Here is a 26,115-nt window from a genome sequence, read left to right as displayed (position 1 = left end):
GACCCCTTAAAAATGGTGGTGGAAGGAAGCCAGTGGTAGACTGGTGTATGTGTCTGCACTCGGTGTTGGCATATCCTGGTAGAGATTCCGTGAGTTTCCAGACAGGCCCCCAGGCGTCACCCCTTCCCAAGTCCCTGGGCTTTTAGGATGGTGCTTTCTTTCCTCTTCGGTTGTGCAGGAGAAGGTGTAAGCCACATGGAGTAGAAGCAGAGCCCAATTTTTCTCCCAGGGGAAATCATAGTGCTGGGAGTGGTGGGGGCGGGCTGTGAGACTGAATTTCAAATACTAAAACAGAACATTTAGGGACGTTTTGAGAATCACCAAGTGTATGAATTAAAATATTTTCCTTTCTTTGGAGCTGAGAGTAAGGAGCGACAGACCTGAAAAAGCATGGAGACACAGTGGTGGCCGTGGATGGACCTGTCCTGGATGGACCTGGTCTGTGGATGGACTCTGCCTGTGTTGGCACAGCTGCCCCCTCACGGAATTCAGTAAGTCTGGCTGAGGGCCCTTCACTGCTGGGCTATTGAGTTGGTTCAGCCAGGGCAATAGAAGTTCCACACAGAGGAAGTTGTGAGGGTGGGTGCTGTGTTTGGAGGAGTTGAGCACATGTGCCCTTGGTGTATGAGCACTGGGGTCAAGAGGCTGAGCTTGCAGAGCAGGCTGATGAGATTTGCAGCAGGTGCTGGGCTGGAATGCCTGGGTGGTCTACCTCACCACTGATTGAAGTACTGAGCTCAAGTCAAAGATTGACACTCATGTTCAAGGAGAACAGAGAGAAGGAAGCCGAGGAATCCTGAATTCCACATGGTCCAGGCCTCCGTGGAAGAGGGTGGATGGGGAGAAGAGGACTGTTCATTTTCCTGATTTCTCAATGCTTTTTTTGGTTTTCTTTTTGTTTGTTTGTTGTGTGTATGTGTTTGTGAGTTTGTGCTGGAACTGGGGCTTGAACTGCATTTCCTTCTTTTCTATGTGCCTACTCCATGACTTTCTCCTCTTCTCCTTCCCCTCCTCTCCCTTTCCCATTCCTTCTCTCTCCCTGCCTCCATCTGGATCTCTCTCTGTCTACCTTTCTCCTCTTTCTCTCTCCTGCAATCTCTGTCTCTTAGTTCACAGGGCCATGGTGGGTGCTGGACCAGTGCATTCACACCTCCAGGCTTGCATTCTTCTAGATAATTGGAGATGGAATCTGGCCAGGCTGGCTGTACCTTCGATCTTCCAGGTGTCAGCTTCTAGAAAAGCTAGGATGCCACACGTGAGCCAGCAGCATCTGGCAATGCCTTTGACGTCATTAGTGTCTTGTAGCACAGGTTGGTTTCTCTGATGTTCCAGAAGGGATGTATGTGTTTACTGAGGGACAGCTGTGTGAGGGCCAACTAAAAAATGGTGTGAGGAAGGTGGTTGTGAGCTGGTGTGCAGAGTGGACCGAGGGAGAAGGACATGTGCACAGGGCGAACATGTCAGCCCTGATGCGTGTCAGACTCTTAGTAGTGACCCTATAAATCTCAAGAGAGTTCACACCTGACACCCCTCTGCAGAGCCCCAGGCTTTGGACATGGTGCTTCTTTTGGACTAGCAGTTCCCAGGTGAAGACTCATAGAAGGGTAGCAGAGCCCAATTGTTCTCTTAGGGGAACTGGCGAGATTATGGATGGATCTAAGTTGCAAATAGAATGTTCCCAACGTCCAGAAACTATTTTTTGGAATCGAAAGTTTATTAAAATATTTTTCCCTTCCTTTCACCTACAGGTGGAGAAATCTCCGAATGAACAAGAAACATGAGAAATCACGGAGTTATAGTGGTATCTGTGGATAGCCAGGGTCTGGATGGATTTTCCTTATGGATGGACCTTGCCTGTGGATGGACCCTGCCTGGGTTGACTGCGTATTCACAGAAATTCAGTAAGATTGGAGGAGAGCCCTTCTCCACTGGGTTATTAGTATTGGTTCAGCCAGGGAAATAGATTCCCACACTTTTGGGGTGACAAACGTGTGATGGGGAGGAGTTGGGCACATGTGGCCTTTGCTATGTGTGCACTAGGTCAGGAGGCTGAGCCTGCAGAACAGACGGATAGGATTTGCACAGAGGGTGGTTGGGGCTCTTGGAAGTCCCACTCGGGGGCTATTTGAAGTCCGGAGCTCAGCTCCAAGAATGAGATGAGATTCTGGTGAGAGAATCAGTGGGTTTATGGTAAAAGACAGGGTTCCATTAGTGCGGAAAGACAGCAGAGAGGAGGTGGCTGAGGAATCCTGAATTCCACCTGGACCAGTCTTCAGGGAAGACGGTGGGTGGAAAGGGACATTCTGTTCATTTCCATGATTCCTCAATGCTTGTTTGTTGTTTCTTTTTGTTTGTTTGTTGTATGGATGTGTTTGTGAGTGTGCTGGAACTGGGGCTTGAACTCAGTGCTTTTCTTCATTTCTTTCTCTCCTTTTCCTTCTCTGGCTTTCAGTGCTCTCCTTGTTCCAGTCTCTCTCTTCCCACCTATCTTTGGTCCCCACTCCTTCTCCTCTTCCTCTTCCTCTTGCCCTCTAGCTCTTCCCTTCTACGCCCTTTTCCATTCCATCTCACTCCCTCCATTCTCCCAAATTAGTCTCTGTCTCTCTGTCTCTCTGTCTCTCTGTCTCTCTCTCTCTCTCTCTCTCTCTCTCTCTCTCTCTCTCTCTCTCTCTCTCTCTCTATCTGTTTGTGTGTGTGTCTGATTTGTCTACTACTGGAGTCACACCTCTAGGGCTGAAGTTTTCTACTTTGTTGGTGATGAGTTCTGCCCAGGCTGACTTGAACTGCAGTCTTTCAGGTTTCAATTTCTTTAAAAGTTAATATTACACACATGAGCCACCAGCACCTGCCCACACTTTTGACTTTTTGAATCTTGTATAGCTCAGGCCTTTTGTTGATTTATTAGAAAATGGATTTGTATACTTATGTATGAGACACCTTCAAGTGGATGAGGAGAGAAAGTGTACTGGACCATTGTACACAAGGTACACATAGAGAATTTCATTTGCACAGTGCAAAGGGGCCAGCAGTGAGAGGTGTCAGATGTTTAGAGACCCTATGAGTTCCCAGGGAAATCCCCAGCTGTCCCCATCTTACCCAAAGCCCTAGGCTCTGGAGCATGTTGCTTCTTGTTCAAAGATAGTACTTAGAGGAAGACTTTAGGTCTGATGGAAGAAGAGCAGAACCTCATTTTTCTGCTAGGGGAACCAGGGTGGGGAAGGTGTTGAAGTTCAAAAGTAGAACACCCTAAACATCCAGAACCAATTTCTGGTATCACAAAATACATAAAGTAAAATACTTTTCTTTCCATTCAACGAGATGGAGAGAAATCTTGGAAGGAGCCAGAGACGTGAGACAGCAGGGAGATACAGTGGTGCCTGTGGATGGGCTGGGCCTGATAAACTTTACTTGAGGATGGACCCTACCTGGGGTGACTGCATCTGGACACGAGCCGAACTTCAGTAAGATTGGGTGTGACCGTCCACCGCGGGGTTATTTGTGTTGGTTCAGCCAGGGCATCTCGTCACAAAGATTGAGATGGGATTCTCGTGAGAGAAGCATTGAGGGCCAAAAGAAGGCATAGGATGGGGCCCTGGTGACAGGCAGGGTTGACCCTGGTGCTGAAGGAGAACGGAGAGGAAGCTGGTCATGAAGGAGTGAAGGAATCCTGAATTCCACAAGGTTCAGTCAGTGAATACTGGTGGTCGAAGGGGAGAGCATTGTTCAATTCCTGATTTCTCAGTGTTTTGTCATATTGTATGCCTTTGTATTTGTTGTGTGTATGTGTTTGTGAGTATATACTGGTACTGGGGCTAGACATCAGTGCTATTTTTTCTCTTTTTGGGGCTCCTTTTCTCTGTTTGTTTCTCTCTTTTCTTTTACCCACTTATACCCCTTGCATGTCTTCCTTCCTTGTCTTCATCCTCACTCCCTATCCTCCTCTTCTCCATCCTCTCCTCTCCCTTTACATACCCTGTCCTTCCCTTCCTTGCCCTGACTTTGTCTCTGTCTCTGTCTCTTCTTTCCTCTCCCTCCCTCTATCTCCCTCTCTCCCTGCCCCCTCTCAGTTGGCATGTTTTTGGCTGGTCATCCACCTCTTGCATCCCAAGTCCAATGCTGCATTCTTCACAGAAATTGATGTTGGACTCTTCACATGCTGTCTTCCACATGTCATGCCTGGATTCACAGGGGTAATCCCCCAGCGCCATCAGGGATTGTACTGGACTTTGGTGTAGCACAGGTTTATGTCTATTGTTACAAAAGGGATTTCTGTATTCCTCTGAGGGACAGCTGTGTACAGAACATCTTAAAAATCATTGCAAAAGGAAGCGGTTTTGGGGTGGGGTGTGGAATAGACAGGAACAGAGTCACAGGTGCCCAGAGCAGGGTTGTCAGCATGGAATGGTGTCAGGGTCTTAGTAGAGAGCCTATCAGCTTCCAGAGATATCCCCTCTGACCCTCCAGGCTCTAAGCCTGGTGTTCCCTTACCTACCACTGGCAAGTCCCAGGTAAAGGCTCTAGACCTCATGGAATACTCACAGAGCCTAATTCTCCTAGGGGAACCAGGGTGCAGAGAGCTGAGTTTCAAATCTTAGAACACTTTCGAAGAATCAGGAGCCAAGTTCCGACATCACAATATATGTCAGTTAAAATAGTCTTCTCTCCATTCTGCTAGATGGAAAGAAGTCTCTGAAGTGGCAAGAGATCTGAGGAATCATGGAGGTGGAGTATCCTGGTGCCCGGGCCCTGCCATGAAGGATTGATATGTGGATATGAACAGAAATTCAGTCTGGAGACACGGTTTATAGGCACAGCACCAACCTAGCAAGTATAAAGCCTTGAGTTCAAATACCCAGGACAACACAAAGAGGTAGGAAAATAAACACTATATGTGTACATATATATATATATAGGTATGTATACCTATATATATGTATATGTATGTATGTATGTATGTATGTATGTATGTATGTATGTATATTTATAGGCAGTTTGAGTTTATTGAGTACGTCAACTATCTTTGTGGAAGCAGTTTTGTAGACAACTGAAAAAAGAAGCAGCCATTCTCCTATGGATATTGGAGACAGCAGGGAAGGGAGGAAATAATGTTTGATTTCCTGAAGTGTTGCAAAACAGGTAAGAACCAGAATCTTCACTTAGTAAATTTATAGTGTCAAGACTTTCTCTGAAAAAAGTCTGGGTATTTTTTGTATTATTACATTATTTTCTATTTCGTGTCAGTTCTAAGAGCTTCAACTCAGCATCAGAGCTCTGTTCCCGGGCTCAACCTCCTCACCCCCTGCTCTAAGCTAACACTTTACCACCTGAGCCCCAGCTGTTGATTGACTTTTTTATGCCAGTCCTGAGGCTTGAACTCTTGGCCTGGCAACTGTCCTTGGGCTTTCTGCGGGCTAGTGCTCTACCACTTAAGCCACAGCACCACTTGCAGCTTTTTGTCTGAGGTATGTGGTACCAAGGCATTGAATCCATGGCTTCTTGCATGCTAGGCAACAACTCTACCATTGAGGCCATGCTCCCAGCTCCTTAATTAGCTTTTTCCTGGTTGAAGAGAAGATTCTCACAGCCTTTCCTTCCTTCCAGGGCTGGCTTCAAGCTGCGATCCTCAGATCTCAGCCTCCTGAATAGCTAGGATTACAGGCTTGAGCCACCAGTACTCAGTGCACAGCCTGATTTTGATAGACCACTGTGGAAGGGCCCTGGGATCATCTAACAAGGACAGTGTGCTTCCTGGTGGCAGCAATGGCTGATGGGACTGGGGACACTTTAACTGGAGAACAAAAGGGAGGATCCTGCTGTGGTAGCTCAGTCTTGATCCCTCAAATATTCATCCTGACCCCTGGAACTCTGCAAGGGGTCAGTAACATGGAAAAGACAAAGAGATTAGGTGGTATGAATACATTACAAGGAAGGATAACCACATTACCTAGGCTGGGTCTGGTGACATGCTGTGAGTGTTAAAAAGAAAAAAAGAGAGGTAGGAATGTCTGAGCCAAAGCAGAGGAGACTACAAAAGCTGAGATTGGAGTGGTCCTGCCAGGAGCCAAGGAATGCAGGCAGTCCACATAGACCCTGTTAGAGACAACACATGGGTTCTGCTTTAGATCCTCCTGCTCTACTCACATCTTGAGTTCCTGTGATAGCCTTAAGAACCCTATGGGAGGTCTAGGAGTTTGGTCAAGTGGTAAGAGTGCTTGCCTAGCATGCACGAAAACCCGGGTTCAATTTGTCGATGTCACATACATAGAAAGAGCTGGAAGTGGTGCTGTGGATCAAGTGGTAGAGCACTAGCCTTGAGAAGGCCCAAGACAGTGCTTTGGCCCCGAGTTCAAGCCCCAGGAGTGGCCAAACAAAAACAAAAAGAAAACAACCCTATGGGATCGATTTTGAATTTGTCATTTCAGGAAATTGATGGGAATGTATTTTTTGTTGTTTTAAGTCACTAAATCAGTAGTCATTTGTCATGATAGCCACAAGACAATGATGCACCCGTTCTTGAAGCTTGCATTCCTCCAATTTATACAAACAGCCACTGGCTGGACCAACAGGTTTAGGGCATTTGTGTAAAACAGATGCTCTTTTATAATAAATCGTGACATTTCAAAGATGCGACAATATGTTATACTCGATGTTAGAATGACATCAGAAGTATACTTGGGAGCTGGGAGTTAGGCCTAATGGTATTTGTGCTAGAGGCTCAAAGACCAGAGTTCCATTCCTCTCTACCGCATCCATAGAAAGAGCTGGCACAGGTGCTGTGGCTCAAGTGGTAGCCTTGAGCAAAAGAAGCTCAGGGGCAGTGCTCAGGCACGGAATACTCCTCATAAAATCTCCATACTCAGGCAGGGCTATTACCCACACCAATAGATATCTGTTCCTATGGATCAGATAACTTCAAACATCCAGCATTTCTTCTTACCCAGTTTGCGGGCGTAGGGAATCCAGCAGAAGCTTAGCAGGATTGTTCTTAGTTTGGAACTCAGAGACAACTGTGAGAGTTTCTACTGGGGGCCAGGTCATCTTCAGCTCATTTTTCATATAGTTCTCAATCCTGGGGCTAGAATACAGAGCCAGGACCCTGTCCCTGAGTTGTTTTTTTTTTTTTTTAGTTTTTCTTTTTTTAGCTTAAGGCTACCTCTCTACTGCTTTGAGCCACAGGGCCGCATGTGGTTTTCTGTGATGGATTTTCAAAAAGAATTTTAGGGAGTTCCCTGCTTGCCCTGGCTTTAAACTGAAATCCTGAGACATCAGCCTTCTGAGTATTATAATGAAAGATGTGAGCCATCAGTACCTGTAACATTATTTCTTTTTCCTTAAAAAGAACTCTCCACCAGAAAACCAGAAGTGGCACTGTGGCTGAAGGGGTAGAGCATCAGCCTTGAGCAGAAGAGCTCAGGGACAATGCCCAGGCCCAGAATTCAAGACCCATGACCAACAAACACAAACTCAAGTAGAATAACCTTCAAGTGCATAAAATAGGAGTCTACCTCTGAAAAGGGCTTAATAGTGTATGCTTGCCTAGCATTATTAGAACAGTTATATTAACATTAAACGCTGCAGTACCACAAATATAAAAACAAAGTGTTTGGTTTGAAACCTGCAAGGGACAAATAAAGATTTCCAAAAAAAAAAAAAAAGAAAAAGATGATGAAGCCAATCTAAACCAGTCATAGTGGAAACAGGAGACCCAATCTTGAATGTCAGATATGGACAAAAGTGTGACTTAATTTTGGATATCTGGTCTCTCTTCTCAAGTAGAGGCCGAATTTTGGGGTCCAATCATTACAAAGTCTCCCTGTCTTAGGCTCTCTTTCAATTAGATAGATACTATACCACAGAACAAGAAGAGTGTTGTAATTTGTCCATAAGGATTGGGTCCTCTGAAAAATGTCCCCAGAGGAGCAGTGATATGATGCCCTGTCTCCCCTACTGTAATCCCCACCCCTTGGAGATCTGGGGTCACTGACTAGTGTCCATTGGGTTCCCCACATGGTTGCCATGGTAGCAGAAGTGCATCCTCTCCTGTGCCAGCTCCCTTGACAACTGTCCTCAAGGCCCAAGAGCATAACTGCCAGTGGGTGCATGCCTGGCTGTGATTGGTCCACTTCCTAACTGATGTCACTAGGCTCACTCGTGATTGGTGCACCTCCCCCATGACAGAATGGGTCATTGTGAGGAATCTTCAGCAGGGTCCATGTGAAGCAGCTGAGCTCCACATTTGGCAGTTACAGCGCTGGGAGCTTTTCCTCGGTGACCCGCTGGACTTTCTCGCAGTGATTTTCACGTTTTACTTGCGTGTCGGGGTCTGTGTTTCAGTTCCTTGGATTGGGGTACCTCGTTTCGTTGTGCTGGGCTTTGTCTTCATTTGTTCGTTAGATTCACTTGTGTAGGTGAAGCTTTCCTTTCCACCAACTCCTTTTAGATCATTTTAGATAAGTTTAAGTTTGATTAGACAGAAAAATGGCCATGGTCAACAAAGTGTCCCTCACCTCCTCGTCCTCAGAGGAGGAGATCACCATCATCGGGCAGTATGAATTGAAGGAGGTCATCGGGTATGGCGGCTTCGGCTATGTGAAGCTGGCATATCACCGCCTCGCGGACACCAAGGTGGCAGTGAAATTTCTCCTGAGAAAAGATCTGGAGAGCCAGGAGATAGCAAACGAGGTGGACATCAGTAAGACTGTGCATCACCCACACATCATCCGCTTGTTTGAGGTGATGGAGGACGAAGAGTGTGTGTATGTGGTCATGGAGCTGGCCAGTGGGGGACATCTCATGGGCTGGATCCTCAAGTCCCCCCGCCAGCGCCTATTTGAATTTGAGTCCAGGAGGCTGTTTCGACAGATCGCCAGTGCGGTGCACTACCTTCACGAGAACGGCATCGCACACCGGGACCTCAAGCCTAACAACATCCTGCTGGATGCCAAACGCAATGTGAAGGTGATGGACTTTGGCATGAGCGTGAGGTTGACACCGGGGGAGAGGCTGAAGGGCATTTGTGGAGTTGTGACATTCCGGGCCCCCGAAGTCTTCCTGAATCAAATGTATGACGGGTACAAAGTGGACATTTGGACCTTAGGGGTCCTGCTCTATGTCATGGCAACAGGGAAGTTCCCGTTTGAGGCGATGAAGTTGTCTGAGATTCGGGCACTGGTCCTAGAGGCCAAGTACGAGGCTCCTCTCTACCTGTCTGCAAAGGGACACGACCTGCTTTCCCAGATGCTGACAGTGGACCCGGACGAGAGGCCCAATATCGGCCAAATCATGGAGCACCCGTGGCTGGATCAAGGGGCGGGATTTGGCCTGGGTCCCGAGGAGCCATTGCCCGGAAAGCTGGACCCCGTGATTGTCAATGTCATGAGCCACATGGGCTACAACGCGGCTGACACTCAAGAGGCGATACGGGACCGGGCGTTCAACGAAGCCATGGGCACCTACCTGGCCATCAGAGAAAGTCTAAAAGACAGCACCAGCAAGGCAGAATTACAGAGGATTCCCTCTGCTATTGCGCCATGCCCAACTCCTGAGAGACTCCTGCCTCCAGGAAGGAGAGCCAGCTTACCTGCACGACTCCAGCGCTCCAGCGTGTCCTCAGAATACCAGTCGCAGGACGGTGGCAAGCAGTCACCTCTGAAGATCCGCCGAAGTGCCAGTGTGCCCGCCATTCCCCTCTGCTTGCTGCAGAGCTCCAGCCGCAGCAGTGACCAGGATTCTGTGCTTTCCCCTGGCTGGCCGAGAAACCCAGAGAGTTATCCCTCACAGGAAAACGCTCTTCCCTCTGGGCAGCCTGTACAGGTGGAGGCCTCAGCCTTTCACCTGAATAACAGATGGGGCTGGAGGAGGGCGGCTGACAGGGTAATGGCCATTCTTGGCCGACTCTGCTGCTGTGTCAGAGCCCCAAAGTAATTTGCAGAGCTTAGGAACAAACCTGTTTCTGAGAAAGAGATTCAGAACCCCGGAAGAGCACAATTGAAAGCCACAGAACCAACTGGGATGTGGAAATGCAGAGAGGCGTGAACTTACAGAGTTGCAGGAAGTTCACGCTGCTGTGTGTGCAGCATGCCTCAGTCCAGCACAGCCAAGCCATGTGACCAGTGCTAGAGGATTCTTCAGCCGGGTAACTGGTGCCAGGACAGCAAACACTGAGCTGGCTTTCCAGTGCTGAAAGGTAAGCTGAAAGTTGGTCTCAAGCCTCCTGTACCTTCCCTGGGCTGTGGCATTCCACCTTGATCTCTTATTTACTCACGTTGACCTTCATTCAACTACTATTCTCGTTTGTCTCCAATGCTACAGCAGCGTCATCACCTGACCTTTTACATATTATTTCCCTGAGCTTTTATTTATTTATTCAGGCTTGAAAGGGGCCCTTGAGCATGTTGATATAGGAGCCTGTTCATCTGAGGGGCTGAATCATCTCGGACTCTGCTTATCCTTTGCTGGTCTCCAGGTGACTGTCTCCAGCTCTTGAGAACCCTAGTTTTTACTGGCTGAGTCAGCACATGAGGGCAGATCTTCAGTAGCAAAGGAGAGGGACCTGTCCCCATGCACCTGGTCAGTAGTTTCAGACCCAGTTACCTCCATTTCAATACAGTTACCTCTCCATTGTGTTCTTGTAAACCTCATTACTATTCTAACATAGTCACTAGCCTGAAGTCCATTATTTCAAAGTTGGTCACTGATGACAGTAAATAACAAAGAAACCCTAGTGTAATTAGAGGACTCCACCACCTTGACATAGTGCTTAGAATGACAGCTCCCTCTGTGGACCCACATTTTTCTCTTTGGACAGCCAGAGGGTGGGATACTGAGTTTCAAGTATAAGAACAATCCTGAACCTCCAGAGCCCATTGTTGGACTGGCAAAGTGTAGGAATGAAAATAATTATGGTTCCTTTCACCAAGAGGCGGAGACACCTGAGAAAGAGCAAGGGACCTGAAAGAGCACCAAGATGGAGTGGAGCTGTGGAGGACCAAGCCTGGATGGACTTTGCCTGTGGATGGACCCTGCCTGCAATAACTGTCTTCCCACATGAACAGATATTCTGTAAGACTGGATGATGAGAGCTCTTCCCCCATGGGATTATTTGTGTTGTTTCACACATGCGCACTAGATTTCCACACAGAGGCAAGTGCTGAGGGCTGATAGTGTCTCGGGGTGGCAAGTGTGTGATAGGGAGGGGTTGTGCACTGCTGGCCTTTGGTGTGTGCACAGTCGGGCCAGGAGGCTGAGCCTGCAAAGCAGGCTGAGGAGGTGTGCACAAGAGGGAGGGTAGGCTCTTGGTGGATCAGTGGTCCTGCCCTGGCTATTTGGGTAACAGATCTCCCATCAAAGGTTGAGATGGGGTTCAGGTGAGAGAAGCAGTGAGATCCAAGGAAGCCAAACGCTGCGGACCTGGTGAAAGTCGGAGGTGGCACTGGTGGTAAAGGAGAAGTGAGAGGAACAGAGGAACAACGTCCTGAGTGGGAGCTGGAGTCCTGAGTTCCCACAAAGGCCAGTCTGCAAGGAAGAGAGTGGGTAGTAAGGGGAAGTAATGTTAATTTCCATGAGTTCTCAATGCTTTTTCTTTTGTTTCCTTTCTTTTTGTTGTTGTTTGTATGTGTTTGTGAGTATGTCCTTTCTTTCTGTCTACTTTTCCCTGTCTTCCATCTACTTTCCCCACTTTTCATTTTGTTGTTGTAGTTGTCGGTCATGGGATTCAAACTCTGGGCCTGGGCGTTGTCCCTGAGCTCTTCAGGTCAAGGCAGCTGCCCTCCCCCTGGAGCCACAGTGCCACTTCCAGCCTTTCCCACTTGTATTTTTCCTCATTCCTCTCCTCCTCTTTTTCCTATTTCCCTCTTCTTCCTCTTCTCTTTGTCTTCCATTCTGACTCCCTCCCTCCCTCCCTCCTTCCTGAACATTTCTTTGTTTTCAGTTTTCTATCTCTGTGTTTCACCCTCTCTCTTTCTCTGTGTCTATCTCTTTGTCTCTCTCTCTTTCTCCCTGTCTCTGTCTCTCTGTCTCTCTCTCCCTCTGTCTCCTTTCGTTCCTCCCTCCCTCCCTTTCATTTTGTAGGTTCTTGGCTGGTACCTCCTCACTTAAGTCACACGTGCAAGCCTGACATTGTTTTAGTGAATTCAAGATGGAGTCTGGCTTTCAGTGCTTTCACTGCAGTGTTTTGGAGGTCAGCTTCTGGAACAGTTAGGTTTAGAGTCCTAAACCACCTGCACTGGAGCTTTTGACCTTGTTCATCTGAGGTAGCACAGGTTGGTGGCTCTGATGTGAAGAAAGGGATTTGTGTACTTTTCTGAAGGCCAGCTTTGGGAGAAGAGACCCCTTAAAAATGGTGGTGGAAGCCAGTGGTAGACTGGTGTATGTGTCTGCACTCGGTGTTAGCATATCCTGGTAGAGATTCGGTGAGTTTCCAGACAGGCCCCCAGGCATCACCCCTTCCCAAGTGCCTGGGCTTTTAGGATGGTGCTTTCTTTCCTCTTTGGTTGTGCAGGAGAAGGTGTAAGCCACATGGAGTAGAAGCAGAGCCCAATTTTTCTCCCAGGGGAAATCATAGTGCTGGGAGTGGTGGGGGTGGGCTGTGAGACTGAATTTCAAATACTAAAACAGAACATTTAGGGACGTTTTGAGAATCACCAAGTGTATGAATTAAAATATTTTCCTTTCTTTGGAGCTGAGAGTAAGGAGCGACAGACCTGAAAAAGCATGGAGACACAGTGGTGGCCGTGGATGGACCTGTCCTGGATGGACCTGGTCTGTGGATGGACTCTGCCTGTGTTGGCACAGCTGCCCCCTCACGGGAATTCAGTAAGTCTGGCTGAGGGCCCTTCACTGCTGGGCTATTGAGTTGGTTCAGCCAGGGCAATAGAAGTTCCACACAGAGGAAGTTGTGAGGGTGGGTGCTGTGTTTGGAGGAGTTGAGCACATGTGCCCTTGGTGTATGAGCACTGGGGTCAAGAGGCTGAGCTTGCAGAGCAGGCTGATGAGATTTGCAGCAGGTGGTGGGCTGGAATGCCTGGGTGGTCTACCTCACCACTGTTTGAAGTATTGAGCTCAAGTCAAAGATTGACACTCATGTTCAAGGAGAACAGAGAGAAGGAAGCGGAGGAATCCTGAATTCCACATGGTCCAGGCCTCCGTGGAAGAGGGTGGATGGGGAGAAGAGGACTGTTCATTTTCCTGATTTCTCAATGCTTTTTTCTTTTTCTTTTCTTTTGTTTTTCATGTGTATGTGTTTGTGAGTGTGTGCTAGAACTGGGGCTTGAACTGCATTTCCTTCTTTTCTATGTACCTACTCCATGACTTTCTCCTCCTCTTCACCTCTTCTCCTTCCCCTCCTCTCCCTTTCTCATTCCTTCTCTCTCCCTGCCTCCACCTGGATCTGTCTTTGTCTGCCTTTCTCCTCTTTCTCTCTCCTGCAAGCTCTGTCTCTTAGTTCACAGGGCCATGGTGTGTGCTGGACCAGTGCATTCACACCTCCAGGCTTGCATTCTTCTAGATAATTGGAGATGGAATCTGGCCAGGCTGGCTGTACCTTCGATCTTCCAGGTGTCAGCTTCTAGAAAAGCTAGGATGCCACATGTGAGCCAGCAGCATCTGGCAATGCTTTTGATGTCATTAGTCTCTTGTAGCACAGGTTGGTTTCTCTGGTGTTGCACAAGGGATGTATGTGTTTACTGAGGGACAGCTTTGTGAGGGCCAACTAAAAAATGGTGTGAGGAAGGTGGTTGTGGGCCGGTGTGCAGAGTGGACCGAGGGAGAAGGACATGTGCACAGTGCGACCATGTCAGCCCTGATGAGTGTCGGGTTCTTAGTAGAGACCCTAGAAATCTCAAGAGAGTTCACACCTGACACCCCTCTGCAGAGCCCCAGGCATTGGAGATGGTGCTTCTTTTGGACTAGCAGTTCCCAGGTGAAGACTCATAGAAGGGTAGCAGAGCCCAATTGTTCTCTTAGGGGAACTGGCGAGATTATGGATGGATCTAAGTTGCAAATAGAATGTTCCCAACATCCAGAAACTATTTTTTGGAATCGAAAGTTTATTAAAATATTTTTCCCTTCCTTTCACCTACGGGTGGAGAAATCTCCGAATGAACAAGAAACATGAGAAATCACGGAGTTATAGTGGTATCTGTGGATAGCCAGGGTCTGGATGGATTTTCCTTATGGATGGACCTTGCCTGTGGATGGACCCTGCCTGGGTTGACTGCGTATTCACAGAAATTCAGTAAGATTGGAGGAGAGCCCTTCTCCACTGGGTTATTAGTATTGGTTCAGCCAGGGAAATAGATTCCCACACTTTTGGGGTGACAAACGTGTGATGGGGAGGAGGTGGGCACATGTGGCCTTTGCTATGTGTGCACTAGGTCAGGAGGCTGAGCCTGCAGAACAGACGGATAGGATTTGCACAGAGGGTGGTTGGGGCTCTTGGAAGTCCCACTGGGGGCTATTTGAAGTCCGGAGCTCAGCTCCAAGAATGAGATGAGATTCTGGTGAGAGAATCAGTGGGTTTATGGTAAAAGACAGGGTTCCATTAGTGCGGAAAGACAGCAGAGAGGAGGTGGCTGAGGAATCCTGAATTCCACCTGGACCAGTCTTCAGGGAAGACGGTGGGTGGAAAGGGACATTCTGTTCATTTCCATGATTCCTCAATGCTTGTTTGTTGTTTCTTTTTGTTTGTTGTATGGATGTGTTTGTGAGTGTGCTGGAACTGGGGCTTGAACTCAGTGCTTTTCTTCATTTCTTTCTCTCCTTTTCCTTCTCTGGCTTTCAGTGCTCTCCTTGTTCCAGTCTCTCTCTTCCCACCTATCTTTGGTCCCCACTCCTTCTCCTCTTCCTCTTCCTCTTGCCCTCTAGCTCTTCCCTTCTACGCCCTTTTCCATTCCATCTCACTCCCTCCATTCTCCCAAATTAGTCTCTGTCTCTCCTCTGTCTGTCTGTCTGTCTGTCTGTCTGTCTGTCTGTCTGTCTCTGTCTCTTGCTTTCTGTATCTCTCTCTCTCTGCCTCTGCCTCTCTCTCTGTCTCTCTCTGTTTCTCTCTCCCTCTGTCTCTCTGTTTCTCTCTCTGTCTCTCTCTCTTTGTGGGTGTGTCTGATTTGTCTACTACTGGAGTCACACCTCTAGGGCTGAAGTTTTCTACTTTGTTGGTGATGAGTTCTGCCCAGGCTGACTTTAACTGCAGTCTTTCAGGTTTCAATTTCTTTAAAAGTTAATATTACACACATGAGCCACCAGCACCTGCCCACACTTTTGACTTTTTGAATCTTGTATAGCTCAGGCCTTTTGTTGATTTATTAGAAAATGGATTTGTATACTTATGTATGAGACACCTTCAAGTGGATGAGGAGAGAAAGTGTACTGGACCATTGTACACAAGGTACACATAGAGAATTTCATTTGCACAGTGCAAAGGGGCCAGCAGTGAGAGGTGTCAGATGTTTAGAGACCCTATGAGTTCCCAGGGAAATCCCCAGCTGTCCCCATCTTACCCAAAGCCCTAGGCTCTGGAGCATGTTGCTTCTTGTTCAAAGATAGTACTTAGAGGAAGACTTTAGGTCTGATGGAAGAAGAGCAGAACCTCATTTTTCTGCTAGGGGAACCAGGGTGGGGAAGGTGTTGAAGTTCAAAAGTAGAACACCCTAAACATCCAGAACCAATTTCTGGTATCACAAAATACATAAAGTAAAATACTTTTCTTTCCATTCAACGAGATGGAGAGAAATCTTGGAAGGAGCCAGAGACGTGAGACAGCAGGGAGATACAGTGGTGCCTGTGGATGGGCTGGGCCTGATAAACTTTACTTGAGGATGGACCCTACCTGGGGTGACTGCATCTGGACACGAGCCGAACTTCAGTAAGATTGGGTGTGACCGTCCACCGCGGGGTTATTTGTGTTGGTTCAGCCAGGGCATCTCGTCACAAAGATTGAGATGGGATTCTCGTGAGAGAAGCATTGAGGGCCAAAAGAAGGCATAGGATGGGGCCCTGGTGACAGGCAGGGTTGACCCTGGTGCTGAAGGAGAACGGAGAGGAAGGAGGTCATGAAGGAGTGAAGGAATCCTGAATTCCACAAGGTTCAGTCAGTGAATACTGGTGGTCGAAGGGGAGAGCATTGTTCAATTCCTGATTTCTCAGTGTTTTGTCATATTGTATGCCTTTGTATTTGTTGTGTGTATGTGTTTGTGAGTATATACTGGTACTGGGGCTAGAAATCAGTGCTATTTTTTCTCTTTTTGGGGCTCCTTTTCTCTGTTTGTTTCTCTCTTTTCTTTTACCCACTTATACCCCTTGCATGTCTTCCTTCCTTGTCTTCATCCTCACTCCCTATCCTCCTCTTCTCCATCCTCTCCTCTCCCTTTACATACCCTGTCCTTCCCTTCCTTGCCCTGACTTTGTCTCTGTCTCTGTCTCTTCTTTCCTCTCCCTCCCTCTATCTCCCTCTCTCCCTGCCCCCTCTCAGTTGGCATGTTTTTGGCTGGTCATCCACCTCTTGCATCCCAAGTCCAATGCTGCATTCTTCACAGAAATTGATGTTGGACTCTTCACATGCTGTCTTCCACATGTCATGCCTGGATTCACAGGGGTAATCCCCCAGCGCCATCAGGGATTGTACTGGACTTTGGTGTAGCACAGGTTTATGTCTATTGTTACAAAAGGGATTTCTGTATTCCTCTGAGGGACAGCTGTGTACAGAACATCTTAAAAATCATTGCAAAAGGAAGCGGTTTTGGGGTGGGGTGTGGAATAGACAGGAACAGAGTCACAGGTGCCCAGAGCAGGGTTGTCAGCATGGAATGGTGTCAGGGTCTTAGTAGAGAGCCTATCAGCTTCCAGAGATATCCCCTCTGACCCTCCAGGCTCTAAGCCTGGTGTTCCCTTACCTACCACTGGCAAGTCCCAGGTAAAGGCTCTAGACCTCATGGAATACTCACAGAGCCTAATTCTCCTAGGGGAACCAGGGTGCAGAGAGCTGAGTTTCAAATCTTAGAACACTTTCGAAGAATCAGGAGCCAAGTTCCGACATCACAATATATGTCAGTTAAAATAGTCTTCTCTCCATTCTGCTAGATGGAAAGAAGTCTCTGAAGTGGCAAGAGATCTGAGGAATCATGGAGGTGGAGTATCCTGGTGCCCGGGCCCTGCCATGAAGGATTGATATGTGGATATGAACAGAAATTCAGTCTGGAGACACGGTTTATAGGCACAGCACCAACCTAGCAAGTATAAAGCCTTGAGTTCAAATACCCAGGACAACACAAAGAGGTAGGAAAATAAACACTATATGTATACATATATATATATATATAGGTATGTATACCTATATATATGTATATGTATGTATGTATGTATGTATGTATGTATATTTATAGGCAGTTTGAGTTTATTGAGTACGTCAACTATCTTTGTGGAAGCAGTTTTGTAGACAACTGAAAAAAGAAGCAGCCATTCTCCTATGGATATTGGAGACAGCAGGGAAGGGAGGAAATAATGTTTGATTTCCTGAAGTGTTGCAAAACAGGTAAGAACCAGAATCTTCACTTAGTAAATTTATAGTGTCAAGACTTTCTCTGAAAAAAGTCTGGGTATTTTTTGTATTATTACATTATTTTCTATTTCGTGTCAGTTCTAAGAGCTTCAACTCAGCATCAGAGCTCTGTTCCCGGGCTCAACCTCCTCACCCCCTGCTCTAAGCTAACACTTTACCACCTGAGCCCCAGCTGTTGATTGACTTTTTTATGCCAGTCCTGAGGCTTGAACTCTTGGCCTGGCAACTGTCCTTGGGCTTTCTGCGGGCTAGTGCTCTACCACTTAAGCCACAGCACCACTTGCAGCTTTTTGTCTGAGGTATGTGGTACCAAGGCATTGAATCCATGGCTTCTTGCATGCTAGGCAACAACTCTACCATTGAGGCCATGCTCCCAGCTCCTTAATTAGCTTTTTCCTGGTTGAAGAGAAGATTCTCACAGCCTTTCCTTCCTTCCAGGGCTGGCTTCAAGCTGCGATCCTCAGATCTCAGCCTCCTGAATAGCTAGGATTACAGGCTTGAGCCACCAGTACTCAGTGCACAGCCTGATTTTGATAGACCACTGTGGAAGGGCCCTGGGATCATCTAACAAGGACAGTGTGCTTCCTGGTGGCAGCAATGGCTGATGGGACTGGGGACACTTTAACTGGAGAACAAAAGGGAGGATCCTGCTGTGGTAGCTCAGTCTTGATCCCTCAAATATTCATCCTGACCCCTGGAACTCTGCAAGGGGTCAGTAACATGGAAAAGACAAAGAGATTAGGTGGTATGAATACATTACAAGGAAGGATAACCACATTACCTAGGCTGGGTCTGGTGACATGCTGTGAGTGTTAAAAAGAAAAAAAGAGAGGTAGGAATGTCTGAGCCAAAGCAGAGGAGACTACAAAAGCTGAGATTGGAGTGGTCCTGCCAGGAGCCAAGGAATGCAGGCAGTCCACATAGACCCTGTTAGAGACAACACATGGGTTCTGCTTTAGATCCTCCTGCTCTACTCACATCTTGAGTTCCTGTGATAGCCTTAAGAACCCTATGGGAGGTCTAGGAGTTTGGTCAAGTGGTAAGAGTGCTTGCCTAGCATGCACGAAAACCCGGGTTCAATTTGTCGATGTCACATACATAGAAAGAGCTGGAAGTGGTGCTGTGGATCAAGTGGTAGAGCACTAGCCTTGAGAAGGCCCAAGACAGTGCTTTGGCCCCGAGTTCAAGCCCCAGGAGTGGCCAAACAAAAACAAAAAGAAAACAACCCTATGGGATCGATTTTGAATTTGTCATTTCAGGAAATTGATGGGAATGTATTTTTTGTTGTTTTAAGTCACTAAATCAGTAGTCATTTGTCATGATAGCCACAAGACAATGATGCACCCGTTCTTGAAGCTTGCATTCCTCCAATTTATACAAACAGCCACTGGCTGGACCAACAGGTTTAGGGCATTTGTGTAAAACAGATGCTCTTTTATAATAAATCGTGACATTTCAAAGATGCGACAATATGTTATACTCGATGTTAGAATGACATCAGAAGTATACTTGGGAGCTGGGAGTTAGGCCTAATGGTATTTGTGCTAGAGGCTCAAAGACCAGAGTTCCATTCCTCTCTACCGCATCCATAGAAAGAGCTGGCACAGGTGCTGTGGCTCAAGTGGTAGCCTTGAGCAAAAGAAGCTCAGGGGCAGTGCTCAGGCACGGAATACTCCTCATAAAATCTCCATACTCAGGCAGGGCTATTACCCACACCAATAGATATCTGTTCCTATGGATCAGATAACTTCAAACATCCAGCATTTCTTCTTACCCAGTTTGCGGGCGTAGGGAATCCAGCAGAAGCTTAGCAGGATTGTTCTTAGTTTGGAACTCAGAGACAACTGTGAAAGTTTCTACTGGGGGCCAGGTCATCTTCAGCTCATTTTTCATATAGTTCTCAATCCTGGGGCTAGAATACAGAGCCAGGACCCTGTCCCTGAGTTGTTTTTTTTTTTTTTTTAGTTTTTCTTTTTTTAGCTTAAGGCTACCTCTCTACTGCTTTGAGCCACAGGGCCGCATGTGGTTTTCTGTGATGGATTTTCAAAAAGAATTTTAGGGAGTTCCCTGCTTGCCCTGGCTTTAAACTGAAATCCTGAGACATCAGCCTTCTGAGTATTATAATGAAAGATGTGAGCCATCAGTACCTGTAACATTATTTCTTTTTCCTTAAAAAGAACTCTCCACCAGAAAACCAGAAGTGGCACTGTGGCTGAAGGGGTAGAGCATCAGCCTTGAGCAGAAGAGCTCAGGGACAATGCCCAGGCCCAGAATTCAAGACCCATGACCAACAAACACAAACTCAAGTAGAATAACCTTCAAGTGCATAAAATAGGAGTCTACCTCTGAAAAGGGCTTAATAGTGTATGCTTGCCTAGCATTATTAGAACAGTTATATTAACATTAAACGCTGCAGTACCACAAATATAAAAACAAAGTGTTTGGTTTGAAACCTGCAAGGGACAAATAAAGATTTCCAAAAAAAAAAAAAAAGAAAAAGATGATGAAGCCAATCTAAACCAGTCATAGTGGAAACAGGAGACCCAATCTTGAATGTCAGATATGGACAAAAGTGTGACTTAATTTTGGATATCTGGTCTCTCTTCTCAAGTAGAGGCCGAATTTTGGGGTCCAATCATTACAAAGTCTCCCTGTCTTAGGCTCTCTTTCAATTAGATAGATACTATACCACAGAACAAGAAGAGTGTTGTAATTTGTCCATAAGGATTGGGTCCTCTGAAAAATGTCCCCAGAGGAGCAGTGATATGATGCCCTGTCCCCCCTACTGTAATCCCCACCCCTTGGAGATCTGGGGTCACTGACTAGTGTCCATTGGGTTCCCCACATGGTTGCCATGGTAGCAGAAGTGCATCCTCTCCTGTGCCAGCTCCCTTGACAACTGTCCTCAAGGCCCAAGAGCGTAACTGCCAGTGGGTGCATGCCTGGCTGTGATTGGTCCACTTCCTAACTGATGTCACTAGGCTCACTCGTGATTGGTGCACCTCCCCCATGACAGAATGGGTCATTGTGAGGAATCTTCAGCAGGGTCCATGTGAAGCAGCTGAGCTCCACATTTGGCAGTTACAGCGCTGGGAGCTTTTCCTCGGTGACCCGCTGGACTTTCTCGCAGTGATTTTCACGTTTTACTTGCGTGTCGGGGTCTGTGTTTCAGTTCCTTGGATTGGGGTACCTCGTTTCGTTGTGCTGGGCTTTGTCTTCATTTGTTCGTTAGATTCACTTGTGTAGGTGAAGCTTTCCTTTCCACCAACTCCTTTTAGATCATTTTAGATAAGTTTAAGTTTGATTAGACAGAAAAATGGCCATGGTCAACAAAGTGTCCCTCACCTCCTCGTCCTCAGAGGAGGAGATCACCATCATCGGGCAGTATGAATTGAAGGAGGTCATCGGGTATGGCGGCTTCGGCTATGTGAAGCTGGCCTATCACCGCCTCGCGGACACCAAGGTGGCAGTGAAATTTCTCCTGAGAAAAGATCTGGAGAGCCAGGAGATAGCAAACGAGGTGGACATCAGTAAGACTGTGCATCACCCACACATCATCCGCTTGTTTGAGGTGATGGAGGACGAAGAGTGTGTGTATGTGGTCATGGAGCTGGCCAGTGGGGGACATCTCATGGGCTGGATCCTCAAGTCCCCCCGCCAGCGCCTATTTGAATTTGAGTCCAGGAGGCTGTTTCGACAGATCGCCAGTGCGGTGCAGTACCTTCACGAGAACGGCATCGCACACCGGGACCTCAAGCCTAACAACATCCTGCTGGATGCCAAACGCAATGTGAAGGTGATGGACTTTGGCATGAGCGTGAGGTTGACACCGGGGGAGAGGCTGAAGGGCATTTGTGGAGTTGTGACATTCCGGGCCCCCGAAGTCTTCCTGAATCAAATGTATGACGGGTACAAAGTGGACATTTGGACCTTAGGGGTCCTGCTCTATGTCATGGCAACAGGGAAGTTCCCGTTTGAGGCGATGAAGTTGTCTGAGATTCGGGCACTGGTCCTAGAGGCCAAGTACGAGGCTCCTCTCTACCTGTCTGCAAAGGGACACGACCTGCTTTCCCAGATGCTGACAGTGGACCCGGACGAGAGGCCCAATATCGGCCAAATCATGGAGCACCCGTGGCTGGATCAAGGGGTGGGATTTGGCCTGGGTCCCGAGGAGCCATTGCCCGGAAAGCTGGACCCCGTGATTGTCAATGTCATGAGCCACATGGGCTACAACGCGGCTGACACTCAAGAGGCGATACGGGACCGGGCGTTCAACGAAGCCATGGGCACCTACCTGGCCATCAGAGAAAGTCTAAAAGACAGCACCAGCAAGGCAGAATTACAGAGGATTCCCTCTGCTATTGCGCCATGCCCAACTCCTGAGAGACTCCTGCCTCCAGGAAGGAGAGCCAGCTTACCTGCACGACTCCAGCGCTCCAGCGTGTCCTCAGAATACCAGTCGCAGGACGGTGGCAAGCAGTCACCTCTGAAGATCCGCCGAAGTGCCAGTGTGCCCGCCATTCCCCTCTGCTTGCTGCAGAGCTCCAGCCGCAGCAGTGACCAGGATTCTGTGCTTTCCCCTGGCTGGCCAAGAAACCCAGAGAGTTATCCCTCACAGGAAAACGCTCTTCCCTCTGGGCAGCCTGTACAGGTGGAGGCCTCAGCCTTTCACCTGAATAACAGATGGGGCTGGAGGAGGGCGGCTGACAGGGTAATGGCCATTCTTGGCCGACTCTGCTGCTGTGTCAGAGCCCCAAAGTAATTTGCAGAGCTTAGGAACAAACCTGTTTCTGAGAAAGAGATTCAGAACCCCGGAAGAGCACAATTGAAAGCCACAGAACCAACTGGGATGTGGAAATGCAGAGAGGCGTGAACTTACAGAGTTGCAGGAAGTTCACGCTGCTGTGTGTGCAGCATGCCTCAGTCCAGCACAGCCAAGCCATGTGACCAGTGCTAGAGGATTCTTCAGCCGGGTAACTGGTGCCAGGACAGCAAACACTGAGCTGGCTTTCCAGTGCTGAAAGGTAAGCTGAAAGTTGGTCTCAAGCCTCCTGTACCTTCCCTGGGCTGTGGCATTCCACCTTGATCTCTTATTTACTCACGTTGACCTTCATTCAACTACTATTCTCGTTTGTCTCCAATGCTACAGCAGCGTCATCACCTGACCTTTTACATATTATTTCCCTGAGCTTTTATTTATTTATTCAGGCTTGAAAGGGGCCCTTGAGCATGTTGATATAGGAGCCTGTTCATCTGAGGGGCTGAATCATCTCGGACTCTGCTTATCCTTTGCTGGTCTCCAGGTGACTGTCTCCAGCTCTTGAGAACCCTAGTTTTTACTGGCTGAGTCAGCACATGAGGGCAGATCTTCAGTAGCAAAGGAGAGGGACCTGTCCCCATGCACCTGGTCAGTAGTTTCAGACCCAGTTACCTCCATTTCAATACAGTTACCTCTCCATTGTGTTCTTGTAAACCTCATTACTATTCTAACATAGTCACTAGCCTGAAGTCCATTATTTCAAAGTTGGTCACTGATGACAGTAAATAACAAAGAAACCCTAGTGTAATTAGAGGACTCCACCACCTTGACATAGTGCTTAGAATGACAGCTCCCTCTGTGGACCCACATTTTTCTCTTTGGACAGCCAGAGGGTGGGATACTGAGTTTCAAGTATAAGAACAATCCTGAACCTCCAGAGCCCATTGTTGGACTGGCAAAGTGTAGGAATGAAAATAATTATGGTTCCTTTCACCAAGAGGCGGAGACACCTGAGAAAGAGCAAGGGACCTGAAAGAGCACCAAGATGGAGTGGAGCTGTGGAGGACCAAGCCTGGATGGACTTTGCCTGTGGATGGACCCTGCCTGCAATAACTGTCTTCCCACATGAACAGATATTCTGTAAGACTGGATGATGAGAGCTCTTCCCCCATGGGATTATTTGTGTTGTTTCACACATGCGCACTAGATTTCCACACAGAGGCAAGTGCTGAGGGCTGATAGTGTCTCGGGGTGGCAAGTGTGTGATAGGGAGGGGTTGTGCACTGCTGGCCTTTGGTGTGTGCACAGTCGGGCCAGGAGGCTGAGCCTGCAAAGCAGGCTGAGGAGGTGTGCACAAGAGGGAGGGTAGGCTCTTGGTGGATCAGTGGTCCTGCCCTGGCTATTTGGGTAACAGATCTCCCATCAAAGGTTGAGATGGGGTTCAGGTGAGAGAAGCAGTGAGATCCAAGGAAGCCAAACGCTGCGGACCTGGTGAAAGTCGGAGGTGGCACTGGTGGTAAAGGAGAAGTGAGAGGAACAGAGGAACAACATCCTGAGTGGGAGCTGGAGTCCTGAGTTCCCACAAAGGCCAGTCTGCAAGGAAGAGAGTGGGTAGTAAGGGGAAGTAATGTTAATTTCCATGAGTTCTCAATGCTTTTTCTTTTGTTTCCTTTCTTTTTGTTGTTGTTTGTATGTGTTTGTGAGTATGTCCTTTCTTTCTGTCTACTTTTCCCTGTCTTCCATCTACTTTCCCCACTTTTCATTTTGTTGTTGTAGTTGTCGGTCATGGGATTCAAACTCTGGGCCTGGGCGTTGTCCCTGAGCTCTTCAGGTCAAGGCAGCTGCCCTCCCCCTGGAGCCACAGTGCCACTTCCAGCCTTTCCCACTTGTATTTTTCCTCATTCCTCTCCTCCTCTTTTTCCTATTTCCCTCTTCTTCCTCTTCTCTTTGTCTTCCATTCTGACTCCCTCCCTCCCTCCCTCCTTCCTGAACATTTCTTTGTTTTCAGTTTTCTATCTCTGTGTTTCACCCTCTCTCTTTCTCTGTGTCTATCTCTTTGTCTCTCTCTCTTTCTCCCTGTCTCTGTCTCTCTGTCTCTCTCTCCCTCTGTCTCCTTTCGTTCCTCCCTCCCTCCCTTTCATTTTGTAGGTTCTTGGCTGGTACCTCCTCACTTAAGTCACACGTGCAAGCCTGACATTGTTTTAGTGAATTCAAGATGGAGTCTGGCTTTCAGTGCTTTCACTGCAGTGTTTTGGAGGTCAGCTTCTGGAACAGTTAGGTTTAGAGTCCTAAACCACCTGCACTGGAGCTTTTGACCTTGTTCATCTGAGGTAGCACAGGTTGGTGGCTCTGATGTGAAGAAAGGGATTTGTGTACTTTTCTGAAGGCCAGCTTTGGGAGAAGAGACCCCTTAAAAATGGTGGTGGAAGCCAGTGGTAGACTGGTGTATGTGTCTGCACTCGGTGTTAGCATATCCTGGTAGAGATTCGGTGAGTTTCCAGACAGGCCCCCAGGCATCACCCCTTCCCAAGTGCCTGGGCTTTTAGGATGGTGCTTTCTTTCCTCTTTGGTTGTGCAGGAGAAGGTGTAAGCCACATGGAGTAGAAGCAGAGCCCAATTTTTCTCCCAGGGGAAATCATAGTGCTGGGAGTGGTGGGGGTGGGCTGTGAGACTGAATTTCAAATACTAAAACAGAACATTTAGGGACGTTTTGAGAATCACCAAGTGTATGAATTAAAATATTTTCCTTTCTTTGGAGCTGAGAGTAAGGAGCGACAGACCTGAAAAAGCATGGAGACACAGTGGTGGCCGTGGATGGACCTGTCCTGGATGGACCTGGTCTGTGGATGGACTCTGCCTGTGTTGGCACAGCTGCCCCCTCACGGGAATTCAGTAAGTCTGGCTGAGGGCCCTTCACTGCTGGGCTATTGAGTTGGTTCAGCCAGGGCAATAGAAGTTCCACACAGAGGAAGTTGTGAGGGTGGGTGCTGTGTTTGGAGGAGTTGAGCACATGTGCCCTTGGTGTATGAGCACTGGGGTCAAGAGGCTGAGCTTGCAGAGCAGGCTGATGAGATTTGCAGCAGGTGGTGGGCTGGAATGCCTGGGTGGTCTACCTCACCACTGTTTGAAGTATTGAGCTCAAGTCAAAGATTGACACTCATGTTCAAGGAGAACAGAGAGAAGGAAGCGGAGGAATCCTGAATTCCACATGGTCCAGGCCTCCGTGGAAGAGGGTGGATGGGGAGAAGAGGACTGTTCATTTTCCTGATTTCTCAATGCTTTTTTCTTTTTCTTTTCTTTTGTTTTTCATGTGTATGTGTTTGTGAGTGTGTGCTAGAACTGGGGCTTGAACTGCATTTCCTTCTTTTCTATGTACCTACTCCATGACTTTCTCCTCCTCTTCACCTCTTCTCCTTCCCCTCCTCTCCCTTTCTCATTCCTTCTCTATCCCTGCCTCCACCTGGATCTGTCTTTGTCTGCCTTTCTCCTCTTTCTCTCTCCTGCAAGCTCTGTCTCTTAGTTCACAGGGCCATGGTGTGTGCTGGACCAGTGCATTCACACCTCCAGGCTTGCATTCTTCTAGATAATTGGAGATGGAATCTGGCCAGGCTGGCTGTACCTTCGATCTTCCAGGTGTCAGCTTCTAGAAAAGCTAGGATGCCACATGTGAGCCAGCAGCATCTGGCAATGCTTTTGATGTCATTAGTCTCTTGTAGCACAGGTTGGTTTCTCTGGTGTTGCACAAGGGATGTATGTGTTTACTGAGGGACAGCTGTGTGAGGGCCAACTAAAAAATGGTGTGAGG

At 47.8% G+C, this 26,115-nt stretch overlaps 2 protein-coding genes and 1 long non-coding RNA gene across 20 annotated transcripts in view; all 3 read left to right on the top strand.

Moving 5' to 3' along the window:
- The first annotated feature begins 516 nt into the window (after positions 1 to 516).
- On the top strand, positions 517 to 11,313 carry LOC150044803 (sperm motility kinase 2A-like). Of its 7 annotated transcripts, XM_090321127.1 has the most exons (8): positions 517 to 1,310; positions 1,749 to 1,901; positions 3,319 to 3,461; positions 4,676 to 4,870; positions 5,033 to 5,136; positions 8,522 to 10,186; positions 10,371 to 10,465; positions 10,920 to 11,312. In XM_090321127.1, the coding sequence occupies exons 5-6, from the start codon at positions 5,106 to 5,108 to the stop codon at positions 9,922 to 9,924; spliced, it is 1,434 nt and encodes a 477-aa protein (XP_090177253.1). In that variant the 5' UTR covers positions 517 to 1,310; positions 1,749 to 1,901; positions 3,319 to 3,461; positions 4,676 to 4,870; positions 5,033 to 5,105; the 3' UTR covers positions 9,925 to 10,186; positions 10,371 to 10,465; positions 10,920 to 11,312. The 7 variants fall into 7 exon arrangements, with proteins under 7 accessions (XP_090177253.1, XP_090177254.1, XP_090177257.1 ...); XM_090321128.1 differs by lacking the exons at positions 517 to 1,310; positions 1,749 to 1,901 and adding an exon at positions 2,630 to 2,984; XM_090321131.1 differs by lacking the exons at positions 517 to 1,310; positions 1,749 to 1,901 and having other exon boundaries at positions 2,630 to 3,461; positions 8,525 to 10,186; positions 10,920 to 11,313.
- A 373-nt stretch (positions 11,314 to 11,686) lies between these two features.
- Positions 11,687 to 26,115, top strand: part of LOC150044801 (sperm motility kinase 2A-like) — a 26,404-nt gene continuing 11,975 nt past the window's right edge. For 2 of the 12 annotated variants that reach the window (XM_090321109.1, XM_090321106.1), the window contains exon 1: positions 20,482 to 22,575. In XM_090321109.1, coding sequence (XP_090177235.1) covers positions 20,868 to 22,313 — 1,446 coding nt within the window. In that variant the 5' untranslated portion in view covers positions 20,482 to 20,867 and the 3' untranslated portion in view covers positions 22,314 to 22,575. Of the gene's footprint in view, positions 12,261 to 12,679; positions 12,814 to 13,732; positions 14,234 to 15,075; positions 15,860 to 17,073; positions 17,269 to 17,375; positions 17,525 to 20,481; positions 22,576 to 22,759; positions 22,855 to 23,308; positions 23,704 to 26,115 lie in introns of those variants that run through there. The other 10 variants (XM_090321111.1, XM_090321115.1, XM_090321113.1 and 7 more) reach the window with 10 other exon arrangements.
- The window catches only part of LOC150044802 (uncharacterized), a 9,868-nt gene continuing 7,821 nt past the window's right edge, over positions 24,069 to 26,115 (top strand). Inside the window, exons 1-2 of the long non-coding RNA XR_016533084.1 lie at positions 24,069 to 24,649; positions 25,069 to 25,202. This is a non-coding gene — a long non-coding RNA (uncharacterized LOC150044802). The remainder of the gene's footprint in view (positions 24,650 to 25,068; positions 25,203 to 26,115) is intronic.

This window comes from Megascapheus bottae, chromosome 29 (genome assembly GCF_031878675.1).
Source record: "Megascapheus bottae isolate mThoBot1 chromosome 29, mThoBot2.hap1, whole genome shotgun sequence".
In the NCBI taxonomy this organism is placed as follows: Eukaryota; Metazoa; Chordata; class Mammalia; order Rodentia; family Geomyidae; genus Megascapheus; species Megascapheus bottae.
This window is presented reverse-complemented; position numbering and strand designations above follow the sequence as displayed.

Bases quoted from the DNA above. Each gene is read 5' to 3' on its own strand.
- LOC150044803 (XM_090321130.1), top strand. From the start codon at position 5,106: ATGTTTGATTTCCTGAAGTGTTGCAAAACAG. The intron at 5,137-8,521 runs GTAAGAACCAGA...CCTCGTCCTCAG, and splicing joins CCTGAAGTGTTGCAAAACAG to AGGAGGAGATCACCATCATC.